General features: G+C 38.2%; 1 protein-coding gene across 5 annotated transcripts in view; it reads left to right on the forward strand.

The window, feature by feature from the left end:
* Window positions 1–4,102: 4,102 nt before the first annotated feature.
* LOC139961801 (uncharacterized) overlaps window positions 4,103–21,791 on the forward strand; it is a 35,345-nt gene continuing 17,656 nt past the window's right edge. Inside the window, exons 1-4 of one of the 5 annotated variants that reach the window (XM_071961333.1) lie at window positions 4,103–4,286; window positions 14,196–14,347; window positions 18,313–18,373; window positions 19,028–19,177. In XM_071961333.1, coding sequence (XP_071817434.1) covers window positions 14,204–14,347; window positions 18,313–18,373; window positions 19,028–19,177 — 355 coding nt within the window. In that variant the 5' untranslated portion in view covers window positions 4,103–4,286; window positions 14,196–14,203. Of the gene's footprint in view, window positions 4,287–4,351; window positions 4,588–11,468; window positions 12,389–12,666; window positions 12,856–14,195; window positions 14,348–18,312; window positions 18,374–19,027; window positions 19,178–21,791 lie in introns of those variants that run through there. The other 4 variants (XM_071961334.1, XM_071961336.1, XM_071961332.1 and 1 more) reach the window with 4 other exon arrangements.

Raw genomic sequence — 21,791 nt, forward strand, 5'->3', positions numbered from 1 at the left:
AAATCAAATTTGACTTAAAATATACACCAGATTGCATCTAAGGACGTTTCAAAACTAAAAATTTTCCAAAGGGGAGGGGGACACCCCCTCCCCTTAGACCCCTCCCCCATTTCAGTCACCACTTCCAGATCCGCCGGCAAATCAAAATTGACTTAAAATATACACCAGATTGCATCTAAGGACGTTTCAAAACTAAAAATTTTCCAAAGGGGAGGGGACACCCCCTCCCCTTAGACCCCTCCCCCATTTCAGTCACCACTTCCAGATCCGTCGGCAAATCAAATTCTCCACACCCCCCCCAACAAAAACCCCTTCGCTACGCCCCTGCATCCATGTTTAAATGCTGATAGCAATCACTAGCTAGCTATACGTCTCTTTCACATCAACCGGTCACCTGACGCTCACATTTGCTTGCCACATCTGGAAATTGATTGCATCACACTAGAATAATAACTTTCTGGGGTTTTTTTTAACAGTCCCGAGGAAATGGTTTAGGGGATGTTGATCTTTAGTGATTTGAACTTCCCAGTATTTTAACTTCACTCTTAGTATCGAGAATATTCTTTTAAAGTACGTTGGCACTGATCCTCCTGTGTGTTTGCCTGACCATTTGGTATATTCTTGTTCAGCCATATGGATGTTGAATCCTTCTGGTGCCTTATTGCAGCTTTCACCTTCTCGTTCCTCGGGCCCATCCAGAAAACCGCCTACAATGCCTCTTCTACTGGCCAAGCTGTGAAGCCACCTCCCATTTCTTGTGCTTTATGGATGGCAATTTCTAGAAGGCTCCAAATTTTCTCATTTAGTTCCTGTTTTAGCATTGTAAGTTTGCTACGGTAGGCATGTACCCTACTCAATGGTACCTTAACACCCCTTTAGTGTCCTGGTAATGTTTCTGGTGGACTCCTCATTTTAACATGAGATGCATGATAATTGCTGGACTGTCTCACCCGAGCAAATTCCTAACAGTCAAAGTGAGCAGCGCAGCCGATGTGTAGCCCCAGCCGTTTCTTAGGCAGTTGACCTCAGAAGCTGCTGTGTAGAACCTACCTCTCGCTTTGAGATCTTTTCCCCAGAGAATAGAGAGATATAGATGGCGGATTGAATGGCAATGGTGTCATATGAGTTTCTCCAATTTATTTCCATTTCCTGCGTCTTCAATGTACCCCTGTTCCTTGAATTGCTTATTAGCATATTAACTTTGTCGGGGAACTCAAAAGGAAACTTGGAAATCTGCAGGATATGCGCAACTTCTTCCTTGAATTCCACATAATGCAAGCAAAATGTTTATCTGTTCTTTCTTTGCTTCCATCAACCATAATTGTTGCCAAGTTGGCATTTTAACTTCATCTGCAATTTCAGCATGAGTTATTTCCACTGTATAGTATTCAGTATCTCAGTTTGTATCCAGTTTTGCTTGATAACAGTGCAATACATTTCACATGCCTGCCCCCCCCCCCTCCCCATCACTCTACTCTGCCATCATCTGTACCCTTCCCATGGCTGGTGGCAAAGATGTTCCGTTTCACCTTCATTTTATAATCTTCTTTGAAATGTATGTATCACATATTCCACTGCTGGAACCATTGTTTAAAACTGGCTGGCACTTGGCAGCACCATCAGAAAAGAAAGATATTGTGGTCAGTTGAGGACATGTTTCTTGGAAGTCTTTGATGATGTAATCGGTGAATGTAGTCAAGTGTGTAATTTCTCTGAACCAATTCATTGCAGACTTTTTTCGTCTTTTTTCCCCATCCCTTTTATTGACTCATTTGACATTTATACAAACAGACACGATAATTTTGTGAGATCTTTAGTATTACAATACAACGCAATCATTGCCTTTATTATTTTCTTATCTTTAGTTTTAATAGTACATAACAATATCAATACCAACAGTGCAACCTCAGAGACAAAACGTACAATAATACTATTCAAATATCACGATCGCGACTTCCACCATGTTGAGAAGCAAAAATATTACGAAGAAGAAATACTAAACAGGAAACCGCAATGAGACCCTATAAAAAGAGCGCTAAATGCAAATGAAATCCTTCGTACTAAAAGCAGTTAAAATTTCTTGAAGAGAGATCGGAGGATTAGGCTTATTCTTACAATGGCAGACTGTGGCAGACTATAGCTTAGGGCTTTAACATCTCCATTGGCAAAATATTCACAACCAGTCAATCTTGTCAATTTTTAATGATTCTAACCACCAATTTGAATCTCATTCTGTCGGATGATGTCATATAGTTTCTTCTGCTTCTGCTTCTGTTACGTACTCGTGAAAAACCCCTCTCGGGTATCACAACGAGGATGTTGGTGCGCAGCGCAGCAGTGCATGCTTATAATAATGCGTGGGCAATCTTGTCTTAAACACCTCAAGACTAGGGCCCTCTTTAACGGCCAAGGATTGTGTAAGATTCTCAAAGTCAACTTGAAATCTAACCCTAGCCTTGTTGACTATCAGTTTTGTGTTAAATGATATGCTTCAAAATGAGTATTTTGCTTTCTCTTTGTTAATTTTTAAACAGGAAGTACTGGGAATTGTTGTTTGAGATCTTTGATAGAATCTTGTAGAGTGTCACGTAAAATCTACTTGTGCTTTAACTGCACTGGTTTCCCTATAGGCCTATGAATGATGGAAGCATATGATGAAATCGTATCAGTACATATATGAACATTGCAAAATATATAACCATCATGGTTTCCCACAAGCTATGAACCATGGCCCGTGTATGACAAGCATTCTATGTCATCTAACTCATGTCACTTCAGTCAACAAATTATTACCACACCTGTCTAGAGGGGAGGGAAGGGGCGGTTGGTAGAGTCTGCAACCTCTGGGCTTATATATCGTCAAGTAGGGAACCTGGGAATAATAGAGGTCTATCGAAATATGAGAAAAAGAGGGATTTATTCTCATTGTTTTAATATCCAGGACATTAATAAAAATGAGTTAATATTGCCCTGGGATGCTACCAGGATTTTGACATCCCTGGACATCCAGATGAAATGAATAGGCCTACTAGCTGATACCATATATCCAGTTACTCTCTTTGGTTTATTCGTAACCAAACAGTCTCGTCAATAAAAAATATGAATCGATTCCTTCAGCCCAACGATGCAATTTATGATGGGAAAAGGAAAATATGTGGACTGTGTTTATGATATAGATGTTGACAGCAGCATGTCTCAGACAACAGTGCACAACATTTCTAGCACGGTACAGCTGGAGAAGCTAGTGCAGTCACCTCACCGTACGTACAGTAGAGACAGCAACAAGCTTACTGTTACCAGCCAACAGTTAACGATCAATTTGAGTGATGAACACATCTACGTTGGACTGATTCTCTTAAAAATTGTAGTAGAAACTTGCTATAAACCTTGTGACATTGAAGATAAACATAGAACTTTCAAAATAAAAATTTGAATTGTTACTATAGACACTGATCCATGGGGGAGTTTCTACGCCTGGTACCGATGCAATGAGTCATTTCCTGTTTTCTCTCCAAGTAGGAGAGAGCCCAACGAGGTGTCATTTGTGAAAAATTCCTCATTATTTTTTTCTATTAATATATTGTTTGAAATTTATACTAGACTAAACAGAAACTGAAAGCAGGATTTGTATTTTCGGCTGTCATTAGGGTGAGAGCAAGTTATGTCATCTTTGAGAGTCCACTTTTCAGTGATTTTAATGCAATTTTTTACACCTCATCTTTGAGTCACTGTTTCACTCCGTGCTTGCTTGCAGAAGGTGATGGTAGACTTAACCAACAGAGGGCAGTCTACCTTGTTCTTTGACGTCAGAAGTAACTTGATTCATTCTTGGTTTATGGTCAGTAATCGTACCCTTTTTCTAAACATCAACAAGGAAGCTGCCTGAAAGGTTGTTATATAGGCCTACTTAGCATGCTATCTGTCTTTGGTTTAATATTTCATTGTTCCTTATAGCATTTCCTGTAAAATTAGTGATTCCTGCACACTTTATGCCTCATCAGTATCATATTTTGTTCAATATCATAACAAACTTATGTTGTCTTTGTTACTATGGTCGGTCTTCCAAAAATCCTTCCCCAAATGGAATCAATCAAGTGAACAAAATAAGCATAAATTAAACGGCGGGTTAGTCAAATCAAGTGGTAACACAAATACTGCAATCATTCAATCATCATATTTCAATGACTTCAGAGAATTTATGCTGCGGTTATTAAACAGACACACAGCTATCGGTTTCTCGGTACATGCAGAAGTATATTAAGAGTGTTTGGTTGAACTTTGTACAGGTAAGATATTATTTCCACTACTACTAGTGCTTCACATCATGTAGTTACTATTATTTGGAAGATATCACCTTTCTTGCAATATAACTAAACAAAAAGTCTGAGACAAAAGATTGTACTAGTTTTCCTACCAGTGAAGCTATGTGTTGATAGCATGTGTTCTGCCCATTGTTGAAATTCAAGAAGTCAGAGAAAATTTGTGTATTTGCCTACGAGACTTAACATTAAGAAAATAAAAGCGAATGTCGATTTCTTCTTGAATATTTTGTGAGAGGATATATATACCAGGGAACGGACACAGCAGGTAGGATTGTCAATCTTTGCTGTTGTTGTTTCTTCCTTCCTTCCTTTCGTTCGTTCGTTCATTCAATTTTGTTTTGAAATTGTTGTTTCTTTTGGGCACCGCACCTTGCTCATTTAATAAATAATATTTGTGCGCATGAGTCATGTGAGAATGGAATATATATATGAGCTGATTAGAATAGATTATTATATTTATGTTTAATTTTTTTTTACAATTTTATATTACAATATAAAATTAAATCCATTTGTAGTGGTGTGAAGTGCCTTCTGTAATAGATCAGTATTCTGTTAGCAAAGTAATATGGTTTCGGTATTTTATGTTCTTTGAAGAAAGGATAACAAAATTATATGAGACCAAATATCTGGACAAAAATTCAAGAAGTCTGTTTCTTTATTATTAGCTTTACTACCACACCTGCTCCTGTTCTCCATCAATATTCTCGTTTTTTTATATATTGATTTTTTTTTTAACTGCGCCAGACTGAAAACTTTCAAATGTCAGATTTAGCCGTTATTTATATGTACATGATAGTGTTACCATCAGAGGACCAGAGGGAGTAGGGAGTGGGGGTTATAGAAGGTAGGGTGAAGAGCCGCAAACTGCCAACTTGCAGGACTGCCCTGTAATGAGATAAATAGGTCATTCAACACAGCTTCTTGCATGAGAGTTCAGATTATATACGTAATATTATGATATATTTGAAAATATAAAAGTATGCATGGAAAAGGACTGTTGCTTTGTCAAATTTAGGAAGCTGTTCATCAAGATAAGAAACCCTTCTCATGCACCCAAGCAACCTTAAAGGAAACTCAATAGGGTCTGAAATAAGCTACATGTAAGGGTTCCTGATCCTTAGGCAGTGGCGTAGGAAGGTGCTGTTGAGTGGGGGGGGGGGCTGAAAACTGATGGCCGGCCTGGGGGAGGGGTCTAAGGGGAGGGGTGTCCCCCTCCCCTTTGGATTTTTTTTGCATTTCCAGGTGGCCTCAGATGCAATTTGGTGCAATATAGCACACTTCAACACCCACTCCATTTTGTAAATAATTTTGCATTTTCACCTGGCCTTAGATGCAATTTGGTGCTCCAAATGAGATTTTTTCTGATTTGGAAATGAAAAAGGGGTTTTCTGACTTGCTGAGCGGGGGGGGGGGGGCGGAATGATACTTCCGCCCCCCCCCATATTTTTCACTGGGGGGCTGGCGCCCCCAGCCCCCCGGTTCCTACGCCCTTGTCCTTAGGTCTCTAAACTAAACTAATGTTTAAAAGTAAGAGGGCCTGACGTTTCGATCCTAGCAGGATCTTCTTCAGAGGCTGAAACCAACTAACTTAACTAAAGGAAACATAAACCCAACCATGATCACATTCACTGGTCTATGTGAAGGAGATAAATCTTGTAAACAACTTGCCCGGCTAACAGCTATAAGAAAAGTCTTAATCCATTTCGGAGATGATGGCATTTGGTTTCAGCATACAGGTTGTCAACACCTATCATTCTACCTTCAAGATATGAAAATACAAACAAAGAGCCAGTTAATGGTTTCATATAATCTTGGTGGCACTTTGACATCACAGATTTACCAAAATAATGACAGCTCTCAAACACAACTTGTAAACTAAAATATCTTGCAAAACGGAACAATTTTTTTGCTCATTGCTGACTGGGAGTGTTGTTGTTCTTAACGGATCTCTGTCATTGAAGCCAAAGACGATGACTGGGTTTGTGTCTCTTTTAAACACGATCGACTTATGGATGACTAAAATGTCTTTATAAAACTATCTGTTTTACCTCCATGGTATAACCAACATCACCGCGCCAAATACCCTACTTTTGGTTTGCACCCTTCAGTTAACGTGAAGTGTTGAGTGATGTTCCAGAATCTCAGCTGATTTGAAGTTGTGTTAATCATGCCTTTATGGATTCTTAATTTCCCCCTTTAATTCTGCTCCATCTTTGATTTGTATTATGAATCATAATTTTACTACAAATACTGAAGAAAACACATACTTCTATAATACTTAATAAATGAACTTGTATACGCGGATAGCCAAAAAAGAAAGGAACAAAGAAGAAGAAGAATCAGCAGTAACAGCTCAAAACCTTATCATGATATCATAGTGCATAGATATTATATTAACAAGGGCGGCGGAACCGGGGGGCACAGGGGCACGTGCCCCCACTTTTCCTCAGGTTAAATGTGCCCTTTTTCTACATAAAAGTTGTACTATTGATCACCTTATTAGGTCAGCGATATTTCAGTAAGAGATCTAATCCTAATTTAGAACTGTTAATGAATTTCTGTGGGTCAAACTCAAAGCTATATCGAATGGAAAAAATTGTTAGTATCTCTCCTGTCTGACCACAATGACATTCGCCTGGCTATTCCAAATGTTCTCTGCCTAATACACATATACCTACTGGAACCAATGAGCGCAGCCTCCGGAGAGAAATTCTTCTCCGTACAACGCCGGATAAAGACATACTTGCGGAGCACAATTGGTGAAAAATGGTATAATAATATGCTAATGCTTCATATCCATGAAGCAAGAACGGACGGATTAGTTATACGGGACATCGCTTAAGAGTTTACAAAGCGAAACCCACGTCGAATGAAATATTTCGGGAAGTTTTAAATGTTTACTACCACAAGGTTTGTAACCAGTGGCGGAGCGTCCATACAGTCAGGGGCGGATGCCCCCTGATGGACTCAAATGGACTGCTTGTGCCCTTTTCAGCTTTTTACCACTTTTCACTTATTCGCGATTATTGACTTTTTAATTGCGCTCTCATCTACCTATTGACACATGTCACGTTTTGTTGGTGTAATTTTCTGACAAAATGGCGATGACACCTATTTATTCTTCGTTTATCTGCAAATTAGCAAGGCCCGGAAAGGGTCGTTTCCGGCGATCTAGGGAGTATCTTGACTCATAAAATTTCTGTACGCTTCGCGCCAACCTGTGGTGGCGCTCCGCTTAGATAGTGTCGAAAGCGCCCCTACAGACCATTCTCGATCCCCTGATCAATACCCCTAGCTCCGCAACTGCTTCTAACATTCTGGTGAGTGCTATTATGCATATTCAATTTCAAAAAAAAAATTCTAATGCATTTCCAAAATGCATTGCTATATTATATTGTAACTTTTTAATAAGCAGAAGCCATTTATAGCCTACTATGAATAATGAGTATAGTTTTAATATCCCATAACCTACCCCATCCTTTCGTATTTTGACATATTTCATTTGCTTTCATGCATGTATCGATCGCGTGTGCAGGGACTTTATAATGATTTCACCTCATTTTGTCTCGAAAGAAAACTTGTTCCTTGTTTCCCAATTTGCACATTGGATATTGCAGTGCTAGTATGCATTTTTTCCTTGAGGGTGGGGGGGGGGCGTTGATGGAGTGATGTGTATACGCAAATAAGATAATACAAAAAGAGTTATAAAGGGTACTAAATATCAGGTTGCATCAGTCCAATCAAATTTCTGCAAAGTGCCCTTCGACGTCGGTGCCCCCCCCCCCCCCCAGATTAAAAGTGCTTCCGCCGCCCTTGACAATGCAGGTGAAAGCAGTACAGCAATACAGGTGAAAAGATAAAGACCGATGGTAAAAAAGATTTGCTTTAACCCAGGAGAAGTTATGTTTATAGGGTTTCATTGGTTTTCTATATGTACATTGTGCGTTTTTCAGCACAGATTTAACTGTATACCGGTGAACGTAGTCCGTTACGCCAAGTCGCATCACCATATCAATTGGCATTTCACGAAAACAAGGTGTTTTTAATTAAATGAAAAGTTTTGCGGCTGGCATAATTATTACTTCACCATAACCAACATATCTTAAATGTTAGTATTAATTCCTTCAACGTCGCCATGGCCCACTTAATCGGAGATTAGCCACACGATTTCACCGGTACCTGTAAATTGTAGAACATATGTGGAGTCAGTCGTCAGAAAGCTAAATTCTGTCATGCACTGCTGCTAGGATGCTCGCCAAGATCGAAGACAATATCGTGACGGAAAATTTTTACTTCGGAAAATCGTCCTTTGAGTGTCAGTCTTAGTGTTGATGGGCGAGTCGATAGCATTTCCGCTCCGCGAGCAAGAGTTTTCTGTCGGTAAAATAATAACTCTCCCCCAGTAATTACGTTAAAGTGTGCCAGTGCATGCACCATAAGCCGTTCTATTGCTTTAATTAACGATATTATATCATCTTATTGTTGTTTATATCTTCATCTGCTTGTTCTCACTGTCCGGTATGTTATGTTCCATTCTGGACAATATTTGTAACTTGTTAGTTTGTTTTCTTTTGCATATACTCAGGCTCGTTTGCTGTCATATACATTTTGTAGGTGAGAGCCCTTGGGGAAGGGCCCGGCTAACCGAGCTATATATATCCTCTTCTTTGCGAAAGTTAATATCCACGCTCCAATAAGCAATTAGTGTTATAAATCACCTAACATTGGAAATGGAATATTTACATGCATTATTTGTTACGGGGTTTGTAGTTGCCGAGCTCTGAAAGGAGCTTCGCCGCTAACTGACTCCTGTGAGATTAGCACCAAATGAAGTTAGATAGCCAGGCGCGTATCCAGGATTTTTTTAACCCGGGGGGCGCGAATTACTATCTAAGCGGAGCGCCACCATCGGTTGGCGCGGAGCGTACAAGAAAATTTCTGGTTTTTATACTCCCAGATCACCGGAAATGGCACTTCTCGGGCTTGAAAATGACCAACCATGACGTACACTTTTGCCTGAGAACCAAGTATTTCCCAGTTTTTTTTTTCCATCCATAACGTTTTGAAGATTTTCACCAGTCACACATCATGTTCGACCTCATCGCATCTCCTGTGGATCATTGCTTTTGTAGGTTATTCTACGTCGCGGCCCACATTACCCGACAGCCCCACTTTTGAAGGTTTTAAGCCTATTATTTGTTCAGAATTTGAAAATTCACATTTCTCGTGAATACACTCACCTGAAAACATATCCATAATACCCATAATTTATGGACAACCAATATAGAAAAACCTCCTTCAACTCCTAACAGACCGATGAAAGTTACACGAGTAGAGGGAAGTACGATGAAGAATGTTGGTTAGAAAATTTTCGAAAATTCCGACACAGTTAATTTATTGGTGTACAAATATTAAACCCTCTTATAACGGCTATTATAAAACTTGGTTGAAGGAAATGAAAAAAATAGCAGATATTTCCTTCAACCGAACACTACACATATGGGCGTAGGCGGGGGGTGGGGATCCTACTGAAAGAAATATAAATTGCAATGATGTAGCTAAAGGAAAGGAATAGTTTAAAAAATATCTCCTTGATAATTAAAATAAAGTTCTAAGATTGGCCGACTAATTCGCCATTACTAATGTAAAAGAGAATTTGACTTAATTGGACCTAATAATGCTTATTCTCCATCTACATAATATATTCCGTTGTTTACATCAGCATCCTGCGGTATACTGCGCAATTTCCACGGACCGTAAGGTACACGATAGCATGCAATGTAATAACCGACGCTTGCTAATATGATATTGACATTGACATGTTAAACGCGCTCTGAGCGCGCGAAAAATTTAGGTTATATTTTTCGGGCAAGTCTTTACAGCCCCCAAAATCAAATTGGGTTCCTATGACTAGACACATCGACATTTTTGAGGCTGTTCATCCTGGAACCGCCATTTTCATGCTCACTGATATGATGTGATATCTGCTGTTTGCTTTACAAATTCGAACAGGCGCGTAGCGAATAATTTGCCAAGGGGGGGGGGGGGGGGGGGCGAAGCCTGTAGGCAAACTATCTAAGCGTAGCGCCACCATGAGTTGGCGCGAAGCGTACAAGAAAATTTTGGCCTAAAATGACACTTCCCATGCCTTGTAAGTTGCATCTAAGCATTTCTATTTCGAATTTACTTGCGATATCATAAAAAAAAATATGCTCGGGGGGGGGGGCGGCGGTCGCCCCATTCCCGAAATGCGTCATGATCCCCGACGATTCGGTCGAGTTCGAGACCAGCCACAATTGTTTAAGGCGTCCATACACACACACACGCGTTATGATAGACCATATACAGTATATATATCAGTGGCGTAGGAAGGTACTTTTGAGTGGGGGGGGGGCTGAAGACTGATGGCCAGCCTGGGGGAGGGGTCTAAGGGGAGGGGGTTCCCCCTCCCTTTTGGAATTTTTTGCATTTCCAGGTGGCCTCAGATGCAATTTGGTGCAATATAGCACACTTCAACACCCACTCCATTTTGTAAACTTAATTTTGTATTTTCACCTGGCCTTAGATGCAATTTGGTGCTCCAAATGAGATTTTTTTCTCATTTGGAAATGAAAAAGGGGTTTTCTGACTTGCGAACCGGGGGGGCGGAATGATACTTCCGCCCCTCCACATTTTTCACTGGGGGGGGCTGGCGCCCCCCAGCCCCCCGGTTCCTACGCCCTTGATATATATAGATACATAAGTGAAAGAGGGAAAATAGAGACGTCAAATATGGAGTTGTCGGTGTAAGGGGTAGGGTGAGGCACACGCCCCTTCCGAAATCCTCGATTCGTCACTGGCTACCCAGCCATGTGTATATAATAGGGATCAGCGCTGTAATGATGTCACTGTTCCTCGTTCTGTTCCCGGTGTCTTGGCGTTTATCTTCCACTCACTCCTTTTCTCCTTTTTATCTCCTTCTTTTTCTTTTCCCTTCCTTCCTCTCCTCCTCCTCTTTTTTCCCCTCTTTTTTCCTTTTTTCCCCTCTTTTTTCCTTTTTTCTTCTTTTTTTCCTTCCTCTTTTTCTTACCCGGGGGGCGCGCGCCCCAACGCCCCCCCCCTGGATACGCACCTGATAGCAGTAAAAAAGGTACAAATGATTAAAGTTTCGTCACTCACATCTAGACGCTATTCTGCGGCCGGGTACTTATCATATGTAAAACTTTCAAAATTTCGATTTTTCGAATCATTATTTTAATATAAACCTTATGACGTTTATGTTCTCATGTGATTTTAATAGCGAATAGCCTCTAAACGTATATTTTTTTTTGAACATCAAAAGTTGCTTTCGATGATTACTTGATCCAGAACTAAATTGTTTACAGGCTCATCGGACATAATTATTTAAACCTACGTCCAGGCTACTTGAAATATTTGGTGAAATCTAAATTCCTTGCCGTTCCGCTGTAATCGAAAGTTTGATGGTAAGACCTACGTAGATTGAAGCGGTAATATTCTGTGATCGTCACGGCTCGACAAACAAAGGAGCAAGAAAGTAAATAACAAAGTGAAAGAAAGAGAAAGAGAAAACACGATAGTGGAACAAAATGCAGTTTGTAAACCCACCAACCCATAAAGTTTAAGAGCTTTCATAAAAGCGAATAACTTACTACACACAGAAAATTTACTGTGTAATATTTGAAACAGTCAGTTTTCGGACATCAAAGTATCCCTTGTTACCATAACGGTTAATTGATGGCCTTGATCTCAATGAATCGTGACCCATGCAGGAAAAAAGCTGCAAGGCGTTCAATGTGGTTTCACTTTTAGGGAATTTTCCCCTCAGTTCACTGACGTCGAATTGCGTTGAGGAAACCATCGAAGATGCGTGGACTTGTAGGTCAGATTACTACCCGGAGTCGTAATCTGTCTTTATTGAATTATGTTCAACATTGGGAAAATGAAATATGTTCATTGGCGTTATAGTATGTTTAGTTTTGGATTTATTAATAAAGAAAAACAAGAAGCATGCCAAGGTTGATCGTAAGGTGCCGAGGTTGATTGATAATTGTAAGGTACTAAGCAAGGTTAGTAACTTCGTGATACACTTTACAAATGGCAACCGATGTCAGGCAGGCAGGTAATAAACAATGCATAGGCCTATCCTGGATTACTGTAATACTAATAGTTACATAGCAATGCCAGGCCTATCAGTTAACATCTTCAAGTTCAAGTAGTACAATTAGTTCCGAGTAGTAGTCACAGGCACTCGTAACGTTATCTATGTGTATAGTATCACAGGCACTCGTAACGTTATCTAGGGCCGTGTTTATAGACCATACACCTAGATAACTAGGTAGTGGTAAAAAATATGAATACTATTACTATTAGTAGTGCAGCTGGCATCACCGCGATTGTTTGCCGGTTCTACTAGATTCCTCAGATGCAAGCCAACACTTGATTGGTTATTAAAAGGAAGTTTACTACCATTTTTTTCGAACAGTAAATTTGGCCATTTGTTAAAAACCACTGAGTATGTAGCTGTTGGGACAAGGTGAGCAAAATATTAAGACAAGTGCCGTGGAAATCAAACTTAGCAGATGAGACCTAGATGTCTACAGTATTATTCATGCTTTACCCAATGAAGCTGCATACTTGATTTCTTATAGTGCTCACTGGAATCACTGAGATCTGCAGACCTGTACTGGCTTTCACATTGCTGGCTTAGTTAGAGTGCGGCAACAAGCTTTTAGCATATTAATGCTTTATTGGCTATTTCTAAGTTCTTTCCTATAGTTGGAGTAACAGAGTAATGCAAGTACAGTAATGAAGTAAGAAACAGGCGCATAGCCAGGAATTTGCCAAGGGAGGGGCGAAACTGTAGATTCGGCATTGCAAACTATCTATAGAAGCGTAGCGCCACCATGGGTTGGCGCAAAGCCTTAAAAAAGTTTGGCTGAAAATGCCTCCCAGATTGCTGGAAATGGCACTTACCAGGCCTTGTAAGTTGCATCTTATCATTTTCTCTTTTGAAAATACTAGCGATATCATAAAAACGTAATTTAAAAAAAAAAAATATGCTCAAGGGGGGTGGCTGCCCCCATCGCCCCCCCCCCCCCCCCTTGGCTACGCGCCTGGTAAGAAAAGAGATATGAAGTACATGATTAAATCAGCTAAAAATCTCATCATTGTTGTCAATATGTCAAAGAATGGTCATTTACTGTATATATTCACGGTTACAGGAGCAATTTTTTGCCACCGTCTAGACCATTTCCCATAAGGGAGACCCTTAGGTTTAGTTGAATGGTGCAGTGCCCTCGGCTTTTGGAAATTACTTTTGAGAATTTCAGCTTGGTAACATTTGATGACACTTTTAAGAAGATATTATTTATCCCAATTATCAATTAATTAGAAACTCAGCATAGTGTCTTTCAAAGAGACCTGTGTCAGGTCACATAAAGCTTTTGTTTCAACAGTTTTGCATCAAAGGAAAGGATTAGCTTGTCTTAATTCTCCTTCAACCATCCATGGTAATTAAAAAAAAAAGTAGACAATTATAAATGTATAAAACTTCATAATTTAAGTAATACTGTACCTCAATTGTGCTTGCAAAATAGTAGCTAGATAAATATGTATGTGGCATACATTTGCATACATGTCTGTGTGGTTCAAATTTGTAATTGATACCATGATGCAGCTTACTTGAACTTAAAGAAATGAGTGCCTCTTTCCCTACCAGTTGGTTTCAATTTCATGTACATGTACAGTAGAATTGTGTTGTTTGCCAACAACTGTGATTGAGAGACTTTGATGTTATAGAGTAGACCTGTCTATAATTATCATTTAAAAAAAAAAAAGGGTTTGGTGTCAACATGAATTGTCTTCTATCTCCAGGTTGCGCCATGGAGATTAGGACGATTTTCGGGATCCCAGGGATATTTTTGGTGTTGTTGACGTTGTTATTGATGCCGTGGAGAACTTCATCCAGTGATATCTGTAAGTCTGCTGAAGATATGGATGCAACCATTGAAGATCCATGTTCAAAGGTACTGTTATGTTCAGTAATTGTAGTCTTTAATATACAAATAATGAATGGTTATGAGTGCAATAGTGCAAATATTTCAAGTTGAAAGATGGAATGTTCCATTCAACGAGGCGCATCCGAGTTGATCTTTCAACGAATGAAATATTTGCACTATTGCACTCATAACCATTCATTATTTGTTTTATACAACATCTTCAAATTTGGATATAATTGGATGTAAAATGCACTCATGCAACAGATTGTTTTGAACAGACAGGTTTCTCTGCTCTCTTACCATTGAAAAAAAGTGCTATCAAAAAAGTATAACACATGGTTCTATTTTCATAGAGTGCAATAGAGCGTATTTTGCATGCAATCGACAAGCAATTGACCAATCAAATGGCCGGAATATAATTAGGTGTTGTACAGTATAATGGTTGATATTAAACTCTTGCTGCATGGCTATGTGGTTTAATGCAAATACAGAAATGTTTGTAAACTATAGATTACTATAGTGACAGTATAGTTGCAGTAAAGTGTTACATCATAACTACTTTTAGGTAGCCTATATTGCAGAAGTGAAGGGTTATGAACTTAAGAATGCTCTATTAACTTTTTACAGCTATCTGGATTTGGTTCATTGTTACACTAGTTATTCTCCTTATTTTAACTTAATCTCCCAAGTTTTCAAGGGATTGAAATTTAGAAAACAAGATTCAAATGTTTTGCAAAAGACAGGTTGACAGGTCCGATACAGTATGAAGCAAAGTGATAAAAAAAAAAGTTTGGATGAATTGAGAAAAATAACAAATAGGATGGTACAGGTAAGGAGTGGAAAAAGTGTCCAATGATGACAACTCAGTTTCTAAACCTGTTTTATTTTATTTAAGGTGTATTAAATAGACTGTTTATTTTACTCATTCTGAGATTTTCAGAGCATCTGCAACACAAATGTATGTTTATCAAGAAATTTGCTCTGTTATCGTTGGGATGAGGATTAATCTTGGGGCTGAAATTAACTGATGTCTTTGTTTGGAAACAAACTATGAGTTATTATATGTCATTTGTTACCTTAGATACACATTAATAAGTTAATATAATGACAAATTCTGTCCAATTAATACCAAACCATCTGCACTGTGAGCTTTAATGTTTTCATTTTTCACCACATGTGCTGTACCGTACAGGTGTACATAAACAACATTGTGCAACAAGGAAATACAGTGTGTGTACAAAGCGTTGTAAACTAGAAAAAGAAAAAGAGTTGTCAATGTTGTTGATATAACGCCTTCTTAGTTTTCGTTAAGGAAGGAAGGGTGCCAACTGTCATTCCTGACTAACGGTTGTAATTTCTACCCAGAAAACGAAAGCTAAGTACAATATAGAAAGGAGAGTTTGAAATAACATATATACAGGATAAGAAATTGCTACGACTTGTGTATTTTTACATCATTATGATTGTTATGTTTACGAGCATCAAGTTTTCATTACGCCCGGGAAGGAAATCATCTTCACCTTTCGTCGTGACGTGAATCGACGATGTACGTTACATGTTTGTGATGTGAGAGACTTGGAAATGTTTAAAGAAAGCAGCAATAACAGTGAAATGTCAAAGTAAACATTTTATATCAGCATTTGTAGACAGTATTAGTATAAATATGAGACAAATTAAAACAGAGCTTCCAAAACTGCTATGTGCACACAATTTGAATGCCAAATTATTTGTCAATTCAAGCTCATTTTCCAGGTAATAGACAGTTTAAATAAACTTAGACTGCAAGATAATCATTTCTTCTTATTTTTACAAGTTGTTGATGGGCAGTGTTAAGGAGAAATTTATGAAAAAGAAAAAAAAAAATGAGAAAAACACAATTAAAATTAATTTCTTTGATAACTTCAGGACTTGGTAATTAAGGATTTAGGTTTTCAGTTTATAATGCTTTCTATAAACTCTCCAAAGCCAAAAGTATAACATTTAATCCATGAAAGACGTTTGCTCTGAAAGATTTGACCTTTTCAGGGAATAATATACTGTACAGTATCCATTGTCCGGTATCACCTACTGTACCCAAAAATGATAAGATAGCAAAATGATAGAATTGCTATCCATGTGCAAAGAATTTTTGCACATCTTTTAACACGTTTACCGTAACATTTTATAAGTTACAAAGTTTGAAATTGAACACTGATCTCTATTCCAAAATATTTGCTTTTGTCAATTTTTTACAAGATACTTGAACGGTGGTAATGGACGTGTTCACAATTTCACATGTAATAGCAGTTTTTTTTTATGAAAACATGAATATTGGTACTCTCAAAACAGTATTTGAAATATTATGAATCTGTGAACATGATGTTGCACATGATGAAGTAAGGGGAACACAAACCTAACCATCATCTTTGGTTGTATGACAGAGATCCCCCTCCCCCTCCCCCTAACTGCTAAGACAAATCTTGTTGCATAGGGAGATATCCTAGTTGTGTCCGGGAGCTATCATTTTGTAAATCTGTGATGTCACAGAGCCACTAGAATCTGAAACCTGGCTTCAAAGTACTTTCTCTTTGTATTGCTTTTCATATTTTTCCAGGTGAAATGTTAACAGGTTGTAGCCATGAAACCAATATGCCATCATTTAGGTCATGTACTGTTACCATCGTCAATAATTTAGATCTGGCGTTTGTTAAACCATTCTCCATTAAATACAAAATAAACAAATTGCAAAACACAAAAACAGAAGACAACGAAGATCATGAGAGTGGCTTGATTAAATGTCACATCTAGACTTGATCAAGTGTTGATGCCTTCACATGTTTAATGTGAAGAAAAAAAAATAAAATTAGTGATATCTTCCAAGTGGAATAAGATTTTTCTTAGCTGTTTTGGGAGAGTTGTTTATGACAGTATCTCATATGTCATACATCACTCATGATATTTTAGGTTTGTGTGTCTCCTTTGATACTAATTAGACTGCATAAATGCAAATCAGTTTTAATTTCTTGATAGACATATATACATGACATGTATAGTTCCCCTAGGTTTCCATAGTGACCTGGTTAAAATGGTCGAAATTTCATTCCAGATGTCACATTTATTATCTTTCGGACAGGACTTGATTGGTTTCCTGTTCACCCAGTCACGAGGTAAAGGGCACGATCACACTAGAGAGCTCTGCAAACATTACTGTATGCTACGCTGGGTGGTTACAACAGCACAGCAATTATCCTAACACTGTGTGATAATGCTACATGTATGTACAGTATATGTGTAGTACGTTGAGAGTGAATAGTATTCTGTTGACTTCAAAGTTTGAGAGTGAAAGACTGTAAATTTATGAAAGATGCTACGGTTGACTTGAAGGAAGAAAGACTGCAGTAAATATAGTGTGACTTTGGACAGACTTGTATAGAAATTTGACCATGAGGTGCGATCTTGTTAGACTACTAGAGTGCTTTGAATTATCTGCTTGAGTTTTACTCAACTGATATCAATTCATCTACTATAAAGGCATTGAAGACTTGCCCCAAACCGTGTGCGGCCATCTGAAAAAGTTAACTTTCTGTTGCTTGCAAGTGACGTTTTGTTGGTGTCGCTACAAAATGCAGACAGTAATAAAATGATATACCTTGTTATCTTTAGCTGGACCTGAGATGTCCATGGCTGTATCGTTCATACTGTGCTGTGGGTATTGACCGCAGCTGTATGTACTGACTGTACACTAGTGTCTAATTACCGACTGTAGCAAGCTGTGTGTGTATTTTCTGGGATGGAAGGTGGTGTTTAACACTTCTGTTACACCTCATTTGAGACTAGGTCAAATTACCAGCATTAGATGTTTCTTTTTGCGCGAGTCTTCACACTCTTTAATGAATAAAGTTCTGCCAAAAGCCATTAATGGAGAAGTATACAAAATGATGTTAATTAGTCATGTCTTGATAATTTGATATGTCATAAGTTTTTTGTTCTTCATACTTTACTCTCATATGCAGGGTGGTCTACAGATGACCAATGGCACTAACCTTCCCTGCACCTATGAAAAATGTATGGGTCGTAAGTAATTCATTTTCTTTCCAATTTCTAATTAGTTAAAAAAGTTCAAAAGTCTCAATACTTGGGCTTGGAGACGAAAATTGTAAAATTCTTGTAAAAAACAGGAAAATACTTTATAGAAAATTTTTTACGATTGCAAAAGAACTAAAAGATTTCCTCGAATATGAGAGGGGAAAAAAAAGAGAGAAAAGACGAAAAACAATAGAAAAAAAGAAAGAAAGAATAAAAAAAACCAGTCATATTACAGTCATAATACTTAACAGAGTGACATGTGTTTTCTTAGTTTCACTGTGGGAATTTTAGGCATTTTCTAAGTGGCTTTGTGGATTTAAATTGCAATTGAAAAAGTGGTTTACAGTCTGACTATAACCAACACAGTAACTGCAGTGTCTGTCAGTGCAGCTTTATATGCAGGTATATATGTCCAACACAGTACGAATTTAGGGAACATGCGAGACATGTGTTCCTCTGGTTTACCTGATGGTCATGTGTGTACATTCTAAGGTTCTAACCTATAAACTACTGCCTGCTGGTAGAACATTACAGTATATTGTGTCTATTTTGGCATGTTATATCAAGCTTTATTTGATGTTAATTAGATCTCTCTTTGCTGTGCTAATTTTGTTTTGTTGTCTTCTATTTGCATCACAACAGTTTTCAAGCCTCCCGCTTGTAACGATGTAAGTGATCTGTCATTGCCTAAACATTACAATACTCTGATTACTTTTACGGCCACTCAGTGTATGACCGAAGGTTCACCAGTCCATTTGGGATTAAACTTTTCGTGGACTATTAATAACACAGGTGAGCAAGTATGTATACAGTACATCTATGATGAATGTGATCAAATTTCATTTAAAATAATCTGGAATATTTAAAGTCATCTTAAAAAAGCAAGAAAAGGTTTCTGGAAATACATACCTTGCTCATAAATTCCTAAACCAGGTGGGATAAATTTTCACTTTATAAATCTAAATTCACTGTCAAAGTTTCTTGTTATATTTTATGGGTTGCCTTAATTCTGTGGTCTGTAAAATCTACAGCTAAATAATGAATTCATGTATTTAAAATTCACATTATAACTGAGCAGTGGACCCTTTGTCAAATTGCTTTACTTTATTGTTAAATTTTAAGGTTCAATATTAGCAATTTTCAATGTAAGTTAGGTAATATGTGACAAACCCATGCATTGGGCTATGAACCTGACAGTAGAATTTAACTGGGAAGCACTGCAAGTTGTTTATCCTAAATAAGCTACTTGTATTTCTCCCCTAACAACCATTAAAGGCATTGAAGACTCACCCCAAATCGTGTGCCATTTGAATAAGTTAACTTGCTGTTGCTTGCAAGTGACGTTTTGTTGGTGTCGCTACAAATTGCAGACAGTAAATGAAATGAGATACCTTGTTCTTTAGCTGGACCTGAGATGTCCATCGTTGAATCGTATATATACTGTGCTGTGGGTATTGACCGCAGCTGTACGTACTGACTGTACACTAGTGTCTAATTACCGACGGTAGCAAGCTGTGTGTGTATTTTCTGGGATAGATGGTGTGGTGTATAACACTTCTGTTACACCTCATTTGAAACAAGGTCAGATTACCGGCATTAAACATTTCTTTTTTGCACAAGTCTTCATACCCTTTAATGAACAAAGAATGGAAAGATTAAACAGAAAGTAAATCGAAAGGGATTTGATTGATCAAAATATATAAACGTGAAATTTGTTGGTGATCTTTATCTTATTTTTGGTTCCTTGCTTAAAGCAAAGGAACCTATGTATTCAGGTTTGCGTGTGGGTATGTGTGGGTGTGTGTGTGTGTGTGACGCTTTAGCTTGTATGCACGATAACTCAACAAGGGATTGACTGATCATGATCAAACTTGGTGGGTGGGTGGCCCATAGTGAGTAGATGAACCCTATTGTTTTTGGTGCCCACAAAGGTCAGTTATGGTCCAAAAACCCAAAATACTAAAACTGCAATAACTCCCAGTGCCAATGTGCGACAAGGTTGATATTTTGGGACAAGTTGTGAACTGGTTAGGGAAACATTTTGAAACCTAACGGTCATGTGATCTGAGGTCACCAAAGGTCAATTAATGTTAAAAAACTAGTATTTTTGCGATAACTTGAGAACGAATTGTCCGTTAGGGTTGGGAGTTGCTTCAGTGTAATCCAATTGTCGACCCACATCTGGGTGACCCTTGACCTCAATTTGACCTCTGGTGACCTTTTCATGTTTTGGGGATTTTTACAGTTTCGATGCTATTTTCAGATGTCAAAGGTACCTTCCGATCATAAATATCGATAGGTTGACCCCCGTGTGACCTTTGTGTGCTAACTTATATGGGGTCAAAGTTTTCGGTCGGAGTTAGGATGGCTGTACAGACTTATCGTGTTGATTTTTGGAATCAGCAGATCAAACTACATTTGAAACCAAGGTCAAAGGTCACGTTAGAAAAAATGTGCTTAGTTTGGGAGAAAACGGGCGAAAAAGAAATTGTTTGGTTTTGATACTAGATTTGGATATCAAAGGTACCTTCCGATCAAAAATGTCAATGGATTGACACCTGGGTGACCTTTGTGTGTAAAGTTATACAAGGTCAAAGTTAATTTTCAGACATTTAATGCAATAACTCCCAGTGCCAAGGTGTAACAAGTTTGATATTTTGGGACAAGTTGCAAATGGTATAGAGGAATATTTTCAAATCTAACGATCATGTGATCCGAGGTCATCAAAGGTCAATTAATGTTAAAAAACTAGTATTTTGGGTGAGAAAATGGGCAAAGAAAAAAATGTTCGAATTTTTACAGTTTTGATGCTATATTCACGTCTCACCAATCAAAATGTCAATAGGTTTACCCCAGGTGACCTTTGTGTGTGAAGTTGTATGAGGTCAAAGTAAATTTACAGACATTTAGTGCAATAATTCCCAGTTCCAAGGTGTGACACGGTTGATATTTTGGGACAAGTTGCAAATGCTATAGGGGAATATTTTCAAACTCAACGGTCATGTGATCCGAGGTCACCAAAGGTCAATTAATGATAAAAAACTAGTATTTTTGCGATAACTTAAGAACGAATTGTCCGTTAGGGTTGGGAGTTGCTTCAATTTAATCCAGTTGTCGACCCGCATCTGGTTGACCCTTGACCTCAATTTGACCTCTGGTGACCTTTTGTGTTTTGGGGATTTTTACAGTTTCGATGCTATTTTCAGATGTCAAAGGTACCTTCTGATCATAAATGTCAATAGGTTGACCCCCGTGTGACCTTTGTGTACGAAGTTATACGAGGTCAAAGTTAAAAAATATTAATGAGGTCACGGGTCAAACGTGAAAAACTCCCAAGTTGCAATAACTTGGCTACTATTTATTGGAATTTTGTCAAACTTGGTATGATGATATTGGTAGATAGTCT

Source organism: Apostichopus japonicus, chromosome 20 (genome assembly GCF_037975245.1).
Source record: "Apostichopus japonicus isolate 1M-3 chromosome 20, ASM3797524v1, whole genome shotgun sequence".
Lineage (NCBI taxonomy): Eukaryota > Metazoa > Echinodermata > Holothuroidea > Aspidochirotida > Stichopodidae > Apostichopus > Apostichopus japonicus.